Source organism: Chrysoperla carnea, chromosome X (genome assembly GCF_905475395.1).
Source record: "Chrysoperla carnea chromosome X, inChrCarn1.1, whole genome shotgun sequence".
Classification (NCBI taxonomy): Eukaryota; Metazoa; Arthropoda; class Insecta; order Neuroptera; family Chrysopidae; genus Chrysoperla; species Chrysoperla carnea.
Genome location: NC_058342.1, coordinates 30,737,158 through 30,752,381, shown reverse-complemented (window position 1 = coordinate 30,752,381; position 15,224 = coordinate 30,737,158). Strand labels below are relative to the sequence as shown.

Genomic DNA, 15,224 nt, shown 5'->3' with positions numbered 1-15,224 from the left:
TTATTTCTTGTTTCTGTTAATATAAAATCTATTTTAAAATATTTTTAATTTTAGCAATAATTCCTATATAGGCTTTGAATTTTACATTACAATTAAAATTATTTTTCACTTTTTAGTGTAAGCAAGTGAAAATGTGTTAAATATTAAACTGACTGAGTTAATTGTTGATATACCATGTATAGACAGTGTTGATTACGCAAGCGTTTGTTTTTCTTACGTCATGTAAGTCAAGAAAGATATCCACTCGTAGGTAGCCACACATACATGCATGTCACATACATATAATTGATAATATATGTGTGTGACATGTATATATGTATATGTGGCTACCTAAGAGTGGCTATATTAATCGTAGTGCCAAAACGAATGAACCGATTTGGATTTTTTTTTGTTTCGCTTGAAGGTTAATTTAATGGGTTGTGTTCTTAGTTATCTTTTTAAGTGCGAGTTTAGGGTTCTGTAGCTGAACAACTAAAAAATAGACGATGATCATCAAAATCCTGTCCGTTTGGAGACGGCTTTATAAGGAAAAAGGTAATTTAATGAAAAGTGTTCTTAGATACGTTTCAAGAGCGAGTTTAGTAATTAAATAGATAACAATTTGCGAGCGCTTCATTTGAAAGTTAACATCCGCATTTGAATTCGCGAATATTGGAGATTCGCATTTAAGAATGTACAAAATAGTCGTATAAAAACTAAAGTGAATAGTCGCTATTTTCACTATTTCAAACTTAAGGGAGTTTAAGAAAATTTTACTTTAAGAGAAAACAATAAGCAGAGATTACTTTTTAACAAGTATTTAGTCTAATCCATGAAACGAATTGTACAATCGGCAACGTTGTTCAATTTACTCTTAGATGCTTGCTGATTTTTTACACGGATGAGCAATATATGATAGTATTTTTTGAAGCGTTGACAGATTTACTGTAGTTGATGTTTTGAATGCAATTATTTAGAGAACTAATTGTTTTTCGTCCTTAGATATCTCGTACATATTTTTCAAAACGAATAATTCTATTTTTTACTACCTATACATGTATATAGAAGTAATGTGTGCCTTTCACACCAAATTTTTAACAAGGAAATAAATACTACATTGGATAGATACTTAATTATTATCATTTAATTTTATTGACTTTTGTTTTTAAAATGGATTTTAACTGTCACATTATCACTACAAGGAGGTTAAAATTAAATTCACATTAAGGATGTTAAATCATATGTCATTGTTTTTAGTGTTCAGTTTGTTTTAAGGTACAATGTTCATAATCCCACTTTTTTACGGAATGAAATAAAATTTTCAACAGAAATTTCTGGCTACCATTTAAAAATGAAATTCGTTGTCGAAGGAGAACTTTTTCCATGGGTTAAGGTAGTACGAACACCAAGACCATTTTAGATTTACGATTGAAATTATTTGTACCTTTTTTTCAACTTTGATTATGAATTTTGCTATGAACTTCATTAATGTAAACGAAAAATAAGAATAAAATTTTTCGATACCTCGGGAAGCCCCCCTCCCCCCTAAAATTTACAGACTTACTTCAACATCATATAAAAAAAATTCAGCATTAGTTAAAATTACTTTTTTATCGCAGAGCGAAGAAAATTACCAGGAAAGCCGTTTGCAAATTGAATCGACAAATGTTTAGAGATTATAAAAAGGATTTATCCTTATTCCTCTTAATTGACATTATCGTAAATTTTCGGGTAAAACAAATTTTTAGAGATAACGAAAATTTTTTTTAAAATAAAATAATGTGCATATTTTTATGAACATAACATTACCATAGTACCGTAAAAGAATAAATAATAAAGCACATCGAGAGAGAAGTGATGACCAGTCATCAGTCTTGGTTACGCTCGTGTGCATTTAGCAATATAATTTTTATGTGCTACTGAAATCCGTTACGCCAATAAAACAATTGAAACGCGAGTCAATTTTAAATAGCACGTGTATGTATTACCTCACGTGAGATTAGTTTAACTATGGTTGTGATAGTTTTAATCATGGGAATGTAGATACATTATAGGAACCTTTATAATTTGTAAGTACAGTGGAACCTGGTTAAGTGAGACATGACGGAATCTTTTAATTTGTCTTACTTATAGAGATGTTCCACTTACCCAGTGTTTCAGATATCAAGGTACAAATTTATATTTGTCTCATTTACAGAGTGTTCCATTAATAGAGGTCTAAATACAGATTATGTTAGTTATAGAGCTGGTATTATTGAATAAAATAATGTATTATCAATAAAATAATGAATAAAATAATGTAATATCAATATCACTGCGGCTACAAAAATTATGAATACCGAGCCTTCGCATATCTTGTAAGAGGTATTATGTATATACATGCCTTGAAGCTTCGATATCCGTTGAGATAGTTGTAAGACGCTTGGAGAGTGGGAGCTTCTTAGTTGAATACATGAAGGTTATAAAGAAGGAGAAAGATCGCTATGTACTTAAGCATTAGCGCGTCTGTCCCTGAAAATTTGTAGAATTTATAGTTCATTTTTCAGCCACCAGCCGCGCTGTCATCAAGAAGTAGTATCTGCGAAGTTAGCTGTTTATGAGTACAAGTAGATGAAGCATAATGTACAAATTGATATATCATTTCAAATTAGCGCACAACAGCCCGCTTTTATTGATACTACTTAGCGGTCGCAGCGCCTCACTTATTTTTTCCATATTTCGGGGACAATTTTTTCTATAGCGATCGTTCTCCTTCTTATAACCTTCATGGTTGAATAGATGAACTACAACATATAAGCCACGATACAAGTCATTTTTACAATTTCATATAACACCTATAATACCTCTTACTTAGATGCATTGCTTAACGCATGTACTCTGTCATGTTTAGATGTAAATCGAACATTCTGTATAATGTTTTTAAGCTTATTTGAGTCCTCATACAAAGTTGTTTTTTTTTATAAGGAACATTTTTTACGTTTAAACTTTTGTTCTATATCTTACGGTTTACAAACGAATCCTACGGATCCAAGACCTTGACCAATGTTGCTCATTTACGAACTCGATTGTAACGCCATTGACATGGCGGTAAACATATATTTTCAATATAAATTGTATTTGCCTTTAAGTATAAAAAATAAAAAATAAAACCGTAAAATATTATTTACGACTTATAAACCGTAATGAATAAATGAACATTAAAGGTAATTTTTTTTTTAAAAGTTTTCAAGTCATAAATCAACGAACTAATGTTTCTCATTTTTTACTTTAAATGATTTTTACCTAATCATTAAAAACAGATCTTTAACTTAAAACAAGTGAAAACAAACAATTGACTGAGTTAATTGTTGAAATACCATATATAGACAAGGTTGATTACTTTATCACATTACATATACATGTCACACAGATATAACTGATATTCGCATATAATACATACTATACAATTTGCGCTCTCAAGGGTAAACAGTGATGTTTAAGAAAAAATGTTTCGAACAAAAGTTGTTTATTTATCTATCTCTAACGGTTTTCAAGATGGGTCCTACGGATCTGAGACTGAATTGACCTATGTTGCTCATTTATGAACTCGATCTCATTTTTTACGTCCTCAGCACGCTATAAAAATTTTAGCTTGATATCTCTTTTTGTTTTTGAGTAATCGTGATAACAGACGGACAGACGACAGACAGACAACCGAAAATGGACTAATTAGGTGATTTTATGAACATCTATACCAAAATGTTGTTCATAGCATCAATTACAAACTTGGGACTAAACTTAGTATACCTTGGTATATTTCATATACATGATATACATATTTTAAACGTTCTTAAAATATTTTTTATTGAGTGATTACTATTATTATGATTATTATTACTCTATGATTATATAAATAATTATTATAATTGAAAGTATTTTAGGACCATTAATTACATGGACTGAGTGTCAAAGAATTTAAAATGTGCCAACATCTGAGGTAATTACTTGTATCAAATCCTTCATGATGTGGAAATGTCAAAACAAAGTGTTGTTGGCAAAATTTTCAAAAGCCCGACCGTCCGACAAAATCTTCTAAGCCCGTTACTGCAGGCGAGGCCCGAGCAGGTGGGGGTCCTAATATGAACTTTTAATTAAAATTTTTTAATATCATAATTTGTGATGTACTGAAATTAGGAATATTATTACATCATAAATTATAACCTTAAAAATTTAAAACTGATTATATAATTAAATCTCTAAGTAAAGTACTAAATTCATCATCTTTTTTCATATAATAATTATAAAAATTTGTCACGTAGGAGCTGCATTAAATTATCTTATTAATTTTATTAGGATATTAAAGTCAGCATACATTGTACTTAAAAGCAATGCCGATAATAACAAATTTTCTGAGGTAATTTTACCTGTACTAAATAAAAGCTGATCTAATTTCAGTTCAATTATTAATTATTACTCCTGCCGCTGTGCCGGTTGTTGTTCCCGATTGAGGTCCGCGTAAACGACTTATGGTTTTTGGTCGTTTCTTCGAAATCTGGTGCAGTAACTTTTTATAGGCAATTAAATAGTTTATAACGCTACCAATCATGCCTGGCCATTTTTTAGACAGTTTCTCTTATATCTCGGTTTCTTATGAAATTAGGAAACTCTACGGCATTTCATTTTTAATCTGAATATGCATATTATTGGCATTTGAAGTTTGATGGTGGTAATCGAATTAGTCGCATGTACTGTCGCAGACTACGTGTTCTTATAATGGTGGGGAGGGTGGTTAAACCCAGCCTTACGTAATATTTTGTAAGTCGAATATGTTCAGCTTGCCATCTGATATTTCGGTTCTGTTTTACAACAGAATCAGTACTTGCTATTAAGATTTAAAAAAAAAAAAGAGGTAGCATTGATTATTTTTCCTAAGCCGTCTCTGCTCTTTAAAAACTTCACATTCCTGACTATAAATATATTTGTGGAAATTTCAACGAAATTTAAGTGACTAATAATATTGGGAAATTTGCTGGCGTATTTTGCATTCTGAAAAATGTAAATAATAGTTGTTTAAATGACATTTAGTGTCTAATTTTGATTTACAGAAATTCTAGGAAACAAGAAAATATTTATGCAAGAAATAACTTTTTTTAATTTATTTATAAAATTAAAAGAATGCAATATAGGCATATTGCAATGATTCGGTGAATTGCATGCAAAACGCGTTATAACTTCATGTGTTCAAATGTTAATTTTAGGAAAAAAAGTAAATAGTCAATAAGTAAATCGTCATAGTCGTGTAAATCATAAACGGTTAGTGATACAAAAAAAATTAGTTCACAAAAAAGGTAGGTAATTTAATTATCTACAATAAAGGTGATTACCATTTTTGGTCTAAAAATCACGGTTATGGAGATATAGCCTAAAACGGTTTTCCTTAAAATGGAAGCACTTCCCCATTCTATTTGTAAGAATTTTGTGCATGTACTTTCAATACGTGATACTGAATTTATTTAAATAAAAATAATAACTCCTGTAATTTAGTGCATTATGGACAAGAGTACTTAGCTTCTATAAAACCTGCATTACATCAGTTTTGAGATTCAAAATATGATTAAGATGAGACATGTTTCGTGAAATATGTGGTACATTATGAGATTATGCCGATTAAACATTATACGTTTTTATTGTTTGTTCTAAATAGTATAATTTTTTCTTTTGAAAGTTAATTACAAATTTCTGTCTACTTGCCAGTCCCCACAGTCTTCAATAAATTAATAAATATATCTCATATTTCATACATATATTATGTGTATAAAATAGTTCGTCACTCAAAAAAAAAATGTACAGTCAAATATAAAATTTCACAAATATTAATAAAATTCATAATAATTATTAATTTTTGGTAGCGTATGTATAATAATTCATAATTCATTCATGTATCTTAAATAAGTCTATTTAATAATTAGTGTGTACTGATATTGAGACGATATACAAATTTACCAATTCTTTTTAATTTTTGAAATTTGTTTAGAAAATTATTCAATTTAAAAATGAATAATTTTAATCGATATTTATTATAAATATAATAATAATAATAATAATAATGGGGTTTAACCTCCGTTTCTCTGACATATACGCCTATAACAGAGGCCACCCACATCAATATTTGTTAATCTTTATTTTATTTAATTACAAACATATTTACAATTACATTTTGATGTGGGTGGAGTCGGTTACTTCGTTCTTATTCAAGCGACGACAATGTGATCAATTCTGCACTCCCATTAATTATAAATTGTTCACACTGTCGCTGCCTGAATTCGAACCCGCAACCTAAGTCTAAATCGACAAACAGTCGAAAACAAACGCCTTAGACCGCTCGGCCATTTAAGCTCTCAAAAACGAAATATATTGTCATTCTGTTTAATACATCAAAAAATTAAATTTTAACGATTACTTTATGTCGGGTGGCTAAATTCAGACTAACTGAGCGATGATTGATTTTATGAATAATCATAAATCTATGATTAGAGAAAATTTTGCGTGTGATAGCAATTGCCAGGTCCCGTCATTTTAATCCATTAAAACCTCTGTTAATACTCGTGTATAATTTAAATATTCCCAGACCTTACACAAAACTAAATTCGTTTTCAAGAACAAACTTAGAAACTCGATTTTTAGCAAAATTTTTTTGCTACAACTTATGGTTAACGTAGCGATTTTATAATTATCGAGCGATATAATTAGCGATAGTAAAAATTATACTTCGTCCGAGGCGAAGCTAGTCAACATTCTACCTTCGCCGAGGTCGAGGTAGGGTGTGGGTAGTGAACGTACCTCGTGAAATATCGAATATTCTTATTATTATAAATAATTCAAAATTTTAAAGCAATTCAAAAATAAGTTCTAAGAAAAAATTTCAGACAGTTAATCAATACTCAAGAATGACATTTTAACAGAACCTTGGAATTTTTACAATTAAAAATTTAACTTTCTAAGAAAATTTTTGTTTGATGCAAGTGCTGTGCAAAACTATTTAGCAAGAAAATTATGTAAAACTTTTAATAACATAGAATTTTGAGAACATAAAAATCCTGTTAGAACTAGCATTAAAATTCGAAAAAATAGTTTAAGCTAGAAAATTTTGTATTCGAAATATTGTTTGAAATCGCTACAACGAAATTCTCTTATGGAAATATTACCATGCAAACCAACAGTACCATGTAGACTTTCTCTACTATTGGAAGTTAAATTGATCAGATTCACGTTGAACGTGATTTAAATCGATTTTTAAATAAAAATACCAATTATGTTTTCTTAAAAATAAAAAAGGTGTGCATAAAAGATGTTTACAATGCTCTTTCACGATTAGAGGAAGTTGTCCTATAATGATCCCCCAAAGAAAAAATGTAATTTATAGCCAAACTGTTTGAGATATGTATAACGTGGAAATAATTTTTGGTTCAAATTTTTTGAACTATTCAACATTTCTCAAAAAGGATCGTTATACTGACCTTGTGGGTAAAATGATCCCATCGCATTTTTTACCAAAAAGTTCACACGGTGGGAGATAATTTTAGTTATTATTATTTTATACACAAATAGGGATCATTTTTAACGTATATAAAGGGGATCATTTTACCTATAACGACATATTTGAATATCGTCATAAAAACTGACCTTAAAATTTATTATACGCCTATCAAAATGTGTTATGATATTATTAAAAGTCAACAGAAGGCAAGAGTAAAACAATCAACCGGCGAAAAATAACACAAAAAAGAAATTTTACATCATAAGCAATAAAATTAATATTTTTGCTACGATACACAAAATAAATAAAATCGCCAAGTATTTACTGAACGATTAATTTGATCATGTGGAAGCCATCTATCGATAAATATACTAGATGGCTTTAATAGTTCACTTTAAACAACGAAGGATCATTTTACCCTGAGCGGGATAGGAGGTTTCGTAGGAAGAAAACACCGGTATGAGTAGGCGCAGTGTTTTCTGAAGGTTTTTAGATCGCTGATTTCGAATATGATCAACAAAAGATAAAAAAACCTTCAATTGCAACGTTTCGCTAAATAATTTATAGCTTCTTCAGGCTCTTACAGACATAGCTTAATGTGCTTTCGCGCTTTATGATTTCCAATCCATTTTTGAAATATAAGGATGGGAACTATTTTTAAAATCACCCTGTAAACAACTTTTCATTAAAAGAAACTTTGGAATAATTTAACCTAATTTTTTGTAACTTAATTTTTTATTTTAAGTCAAAGCCAATGATTTAAGTTGCTAATTTCGGAACCATAAGAATTAGTTTATAAAATTCTTATACTTATCTGCAATCTTGATTGGAAACCCCTCGATCCACGAGAAATAAAACATTTATTTTAAAACTGAACTGAACCCAAATGAAGCAACCTTATAGACTTGGCAAAGTAATTTAGCTAAATTACTTATTTTGAGATGATAATAGAGCATTGTACACACCTTTCAAGTACCCTGCAATCTTCAAATGCTAGTATTTTAAGTTTCAGTGTAGATTATAGCAAATTTTAGTGATAATTCTTTTGAAATTCAATGAAATCCCAAAAAACTTTTCGAGCAAAAATTTTCGACGTCTTGCTTGGTTTTCGGAATGAATGGCATTATCAGAAATGCCATTTTAATAACGATCCAATAAAAGGAAAACTCTAAATAATTTCGAAAAGAAAACACTTGTCAAAATTTCCTGATCCAAACCAATTCGGTCAAGATCAGCAAATAGAAAATGATCTCGAAAATCTTTTTTTATATACAGCGTGAAAAATTTACTCATGTTTTTGGCACGCAAAGAATTCCAAAAGAATTAAGCACCAAAATTTGTCGTACAGGAAACCGCAACTTCCCTTTAATTAAAAATTTGATACAAACGATAAAAGAACTTTTGTGAAAAACTTACCGGCATCACCAAAAACAATAATCTCCGATGTCCGTGCATAAAAATCATCTTGTACTTCATTTGTCGAATACGATGTCGAACTAGTTGTCGGTAAATTTTCACCCGTTGTCGAACTAAACTCCTCATATTTATCGTTTAAATCATTCGTTTTAATTGGTTTATTAAAATTAAGGCCTGCACCCGCACGTGAAGGCATACTTTTATGTTTTTCATCATTAAAAAATTCTAAATTGTCCTCTTCGGCCCTGTACAAACTCTGTAACACAATCTCTCTAGGTAATTTTTTTCGTATAATTGGTCGATGTTTTAAACCTAATTTATTTAAAATTTGCTGTTTAATTGCCTCTAATCGGATACTCTCGCTATCAATTTTATTTTTGTTATTTGGATCAATAAAAGTTTTTTCATGATTTAAATAATGCGCGTAACATGTGGGACAATGAGAGAATGAGGGGATTTGCTGTTGTTGCGGGGGTGTAAATTTCTTAATCGGGACCATATTAAAATGTTGCGGCGGATTTGATTTTTTTGGTTTATTATCATCATCACATTTAACATCCGGTCGATTGCTTGTATGCTCCCGATCCAATAATGATTTCTCTAATTGATGTTCCGTAAAATCATCATCGTTAAAACCAATCAGCGGACGTGGATCCTCTGATTCATAATCACGGGAATCAAATCCACCGTATGGATCATCGTTCGGATAATCTTTAACATGACTAGTTTTTGATTTTAATAAATATTCACTATGTATACGAATATTTCGTAATGTTCTTCTAGAAATTCCTAACTTATCAGACTTATGAATTATAGGCACTACTTTTGGTCGTGACCATAACGTTTTTACACTATCCGTTTTATCACTTGTGACATGATGATTATGTCGATTATGATGTAAGCCAGTTGCCATGCAACTGCAACTGGACATTAGATATAAAGACGAGATCATAATTCCAATACACCACGTTCGAAATCCTACATTCCTACGGCGACCATAAGTGTTTCTGTACACAGCCATAATTCGGGTATTTCTGTCGTCAATGGATAATTTTTTAATAACCACTGAGACACAAATACGATTGAAAAAATCCACAATCGAATTTTTTGAAATCCATTTTTATTTTGTTTTTTGTTTTTGTGTGTGTTTTAAACGATGAGTAAATTGTCTACGGTCAGCGGTCAGTAATGGATTTAATTGTTTGATGCACTTCTTTCTTAATTGGACACTTGTTTAATTGATCATACACAATTACAATTGCCTTCATTTTTATTAATTTTTTAATTCAAGTTGATAATTTTTAACTCTTATTAGCAAACTGCACACTTCATTGTTGAAAAAAAACGTCGCTGTTTATTCACTTTGGAAGGATTCACTATTTATTAAATTTTCCGAAAAATATTTTTTTATATTATTTACAAAATTTAATTTTTTAATAAATAAATAACACGAAAAAAAAAATTGAGCACTGAATGAAATTTTTTTTTGAAGCACTTTGTTAAAGAGAGCTTTACACGAGAGCTTTTTTGAAGCAGTTATGTGTGTTTGAAATCGGTGGCACTAAAGTTTTAACGGCGTTATATCGGGCGTTAAATATGTGTATGTTTGAATATATTCGATTCAGAAAATATATATGTAATCTGCTACGCTATATACTATCGGCATGGTTCTACTGGAGGCCAGAGTTACTCTGATAGTCGCGAGACAAACGCTCGGACACAAATGCACAATGATGCCGATAAATCAGGCACGTACTAAGTGGTTAAATATATACATATGTGACTGGCGCCTTCGATGCATCTTATTATACAGAGTTGGATTCAGTGGTTTTGCGAATATATTATATTTAAAAAAAAAATTATTCATTTTTTTATATTCTTTTTTAAATTTATTTTTTTTAATTTATTTGTAAGGTAATTGATTTGATTTATATGTGTTTTATATTATGTAGTCTAATCATTAGGTTATTTAAAAGTTGCGTCCAACTTTAATTGCTGATTAAAATTTTTTAAAAATTTTTTTTCAACATGATTTCAGCTTGTAAGCCCTCTAAAGCAATATAAAAATGAAAATTTGAATTTTTCCCATTGTTACTATCGACAAACATAGAGGCGTGGTTTAATAAATATGGCTGACTTTAGATTTCAAATTTAAAAATATGTGTTTTGTATGAGATATAATAATATTTACAACTTTTTTGATACTCTGATTAATTTTTTAATTAATTTAAAAATTAGTTAGAAGTTCTGCATTGTTTTTTAGGTTGAATCAACTCTTATTCTGGGAAACGCATCCTTTAAGCACGTTTCTATACTTTCAATGCTATTAATCGATCGAATTTTTGTGAATACTGTCTCCAGACTTGGGAAAACTATGAAAGTAAGACCTTAATTTTCAGGAGACTTATTTTTACAGACCCTCACAGCTCAAAAATACCAAGCTACGGAATGAATTCGAGTAGTCTGGTGGACTCTTTCCATTTTAATTAGAGAATAAGTAATTGTTTTTATTTGTAATTATTGAAAGATTATTTCCTATGTATTTATAACATCCCATGCAATTTTATTATAGTTTGAATTTTAGCAAGGCGTGGCCGGGTAGCTAGTTGTTTATATATATTATCTTTGAAAACCGCAGAACATGTGTAAATCCATATAGACATGAGTGAAGAAGTTAAAATATTTTACAAGCTTAGAATAGTGTTAAACTAAAGTAAAAAATAATTTTTAAAATACTGACTTCTAAAGCACTGAGAATTAGACCTGCCTATTGTCTTACATGGCTTTAAAAACATTGAGGCACTTAGGCTATAAGGACCACAAAAAATACAATACAGAAATGTTGATAGTTCTAATTTCTTCCACATTTAGAACATGAGCTTTTATAAAGGTGTCTCTAGTTTTTGTGTGCAAGACTCTGGGATAAAAAAACTTTTTGTTTTAAGTTCAATTAAAAGCATACCACAAACTTGAGACTAACTTATTTCGGTGAATATGATTTCAAAAGGGTAGGTAACCGGTTTTGTCGGAGGCCAATTTACGCAGAGGCGGACTTTGTACGATTACACTGGCCGGTTTTAAAGATTTGTATATTTCGTTCCATTTTCCTTCTATTTGGCCCACTTTTTCTTTTTTTTGGTCCTCGTCAATCTATCTACCTACCTGAGGCCCTTTCAAATTTTGTTTGTTTGTAAAATAAAATAAAAAAGATTATTTAAAAAATCAAAATACCCGACTAGTAAATAGAACTGAAAAGAAAAAAACAAGTCCAGCAGTTTACATAGCGGGACCCATTATTGGGAAAATTTAAACCGGTGTAGATTCTAATCGAACCCAACTATTGCTATGTAAACTGCTGGACTTGGTTTTTTCCTTTCAGTTCTATTACCTCAGTCGAGTTTTTTGATTTTTTAAATAATCTTTTTTATTTTGCCCATCTTAATTAGGACTTAGTATGTGTGTTTCGCCCTTGCGGTGTGTATTTGGTCCTTTGAGACCAAATGCATGAAGCAATTTTATTGATTATTACGTTAATCGATTTGTGTATTTAATAGCTATTCAACGATACCCCACTTGACAAAGTTCGTCGATTTCAATTTTTTGCTTTATCAAAATATGGCGTCTATGACGCATTTGGCCCCCAAGTGTGACACATAGGAACACACATTTTGACAATATGACGTTTGTTTGTCGCGATATAGAAGTTTTATTACTGCCATATCTTCAGTAGCACCCGCAGGGTAAAGAAAAATGGATTGACGTCTGAAACATCAAAATCGTTCCATGCGTTTGATCTGTATTGTTCTATACCTATAGAAACATACATATATAGACTGATAAACATATTACCACTCCTTTGCGTTGCTCAGTCGGGTAAAAAAAAACCCCTAAGATGATCAAACGGTAAATGCGGCACTACGCATCATAACAATTTTCTCTAGAAAGACCCCAAACTTTTGAATATTTTTAACATTCGCAAACACAACAATATATTTATAATAATCAAGCTCAGACAACAGTTTGAGCAAAAAAAAAAAAAAAAATTTGGACGCAACTTTTTTGATCCTTTACATTTGAAACTGGTGTAATAGTTGTGTTAATGTAGACTATGAAGGCGTTAGCGCCAGGCGCCGATTTTGGTGCATTGTATTGGTTTGTGTGTTTGTTGTTAACTGTTTGTGTTTATTTGTTTTGTTATGATCGCATTTCAAAAAGTATTCACCATTATGATTATTTAGTATGGACTTGATTATTATAAATACTTTGCTTTGCTCAGCTCAGCTCAGCCTGCAGCCTGATAGTATTATGCGTGGGCATATAAAACGACATTCCAATATTATCCAATCTATTTTCTTTTTTGAAATAATTTATTCATTTTGTTATATTATTATTATTATATTATCGAGAGGGGTTCAAAATTATATTTATTGTAAATGTATTTCAATTCAAATGATTTTTTTTTACACTTTATATATTTTAATACATATTGCATGTGTAGTGTAGAGTATATAGTTATAGTATACACATTTTTAAATAATAATTTAATATAATATATTCCTTTCAATTGTATTTATTCGACACCTATAAAAGATATTTTATATACTTTATATTTGAAATTATAGTTTGTTTCCTAAGTCTTGATATAAACAGCAACCGTCGATAAATCTATATCTCTATATACATTATAAATGCGAAAGTAAGCATGTTTGTTTGTTTGTTTGTTTGTTTGTTACGCTTTCACGCTAAAACTAGCTAATGGTTTTTATTGAAACTGTACAGCAATATAGCTCATACTTCAAAATAACACATGAGCTATAATTTATAAATTTTTATAGAAATCTGTAATTTATGGTTCAAAATCAAGAAATTAGATGGAGCGGATCTATAATCGTCATTTTAATCCATAAATTGAGGTATTCTGTAAAAATTTAAAATAGTAAACGTAAAACAATTTATAGCCAACTTTTCTGATATACTCAATGAATTATGACTATTTTGCATTTAGCAAAATTGAAAACTGTGCACATCAAGAAAGGTGGAGGCTATAAAGTGGTTTTTTACTCTAATTTATCGGTTCTTTTTATCGGTTTAAAATTTTGCACAGTCAAACAGGGTGATGGGTTACCGATGCCTGTATTTTTTGATCCGAACTTTAAACTCAGCGTACTACAAATTGACAAATAGGGCCGATTCGTAATTTTTTTATATCCATGTGACGGTTTTCATGACAAAATTCGCATTTTTTATTTGTTCATATTTTGGTCTTTACTCAAAATTATTACAAGTTTATGTAAATTCACCCCGCTGATCCAAAATAGCAATATTTTGCAAATTTTTGGCCCATTTTATTGAATATTTACAGAATATTGCTGTTTTGGAACAGCGGGGGTTGAATTATCTCAGGAGGGAGAGAATATATTCACATTTTAACCACGGAATCATGATCAGCGACCCCCAAAATCCACCAAGTACACTTTTTTTGTTCATTTTATTGAATATTTACAGAATATTGCTGTGCTGGACCAACGGGAGTTAAATTACCTCGAGATTCTGATTTCGGAATAGTGATCAGCGACCCTGAAAATCCCCGAGTATAAGTTTCTAGCCCAATTTGTCGAATATTTTAAAAGTTTCAAATTTTCAAAAATCACTTCAGAAATGGATTTTAATAAATGGCCTATTTGGCCCATAGTAATGGCCAAACTTTCTAACGGCACCAAGTTAGATGAAGATTTTGATACATGGATCTTCCTGAACATTTAAAAAAATTTGGCCCGAAACTCTCTTTGAAATGCTAAAATGATTCGTCTATAAAACCAATCTCTAGCCATGAAAACGATTTTAATAATCTCTCGAAAAAGATTTTAATAATCTCTCAAGATATATTAAACAGACTATTCGATATGTTGGCATTATGCAATAATCGTATGAGACACATTTGTTTAATAGGTGGTCTTTTAGTTGGACAAGTTTTTTTTTTTACTGTTCAGATTTTGCCACCTGAGTAGTGACCATGAGAACATCTGATTTACTAATTTGCATATTATCTGAATTCAATCTATTTTGTGTTAATTTGAATGTTGTCTGTCTGAAATTTGAAGCAGGTTTTTCCATTTTCCCTTTATTTTTATACCATGTATATGAAATTTACAAAGGTATATTAAATTTAGCCCCAAGTTTGTAACGCTTAAAAATATTGATGCTATGAACAAAATTTTGGTATAGGTGTTCATAAAATCACTTAATTAGTCCATTTCCGGTTGTCTGTCTATCGTCTGTCATCGCGATTACTCAAAAACGAAAAGACATATCA

At 30.3% G+C, this 15,224-nt stretch overlaps 1 protein-coding gene across 1 annotated transcript in view; it reads right to left on the bottom strand.

Moving 5' to 3' along the window:
- The window catches only part of LOC123303051, a 43,041-nt gene extending 32,984 nt beyond the window's left edge, over positions 1-10,057 (bottom strand). The window contains exon 1 of the mRNA XM_044886149.1: positions 8,912-10,057. Coding sequence (XP_044742084.1) covers positions 8,912-9,932 — 1,021 coding nt within the window. The 5' untranslated portion in view covers positions 9,933-10,057. The remainder of the gene's footprint in view (positions 1-8,911) is intronic.
- Positions 10,058-15,224: the final 5,167 nt, after the last annotated feature.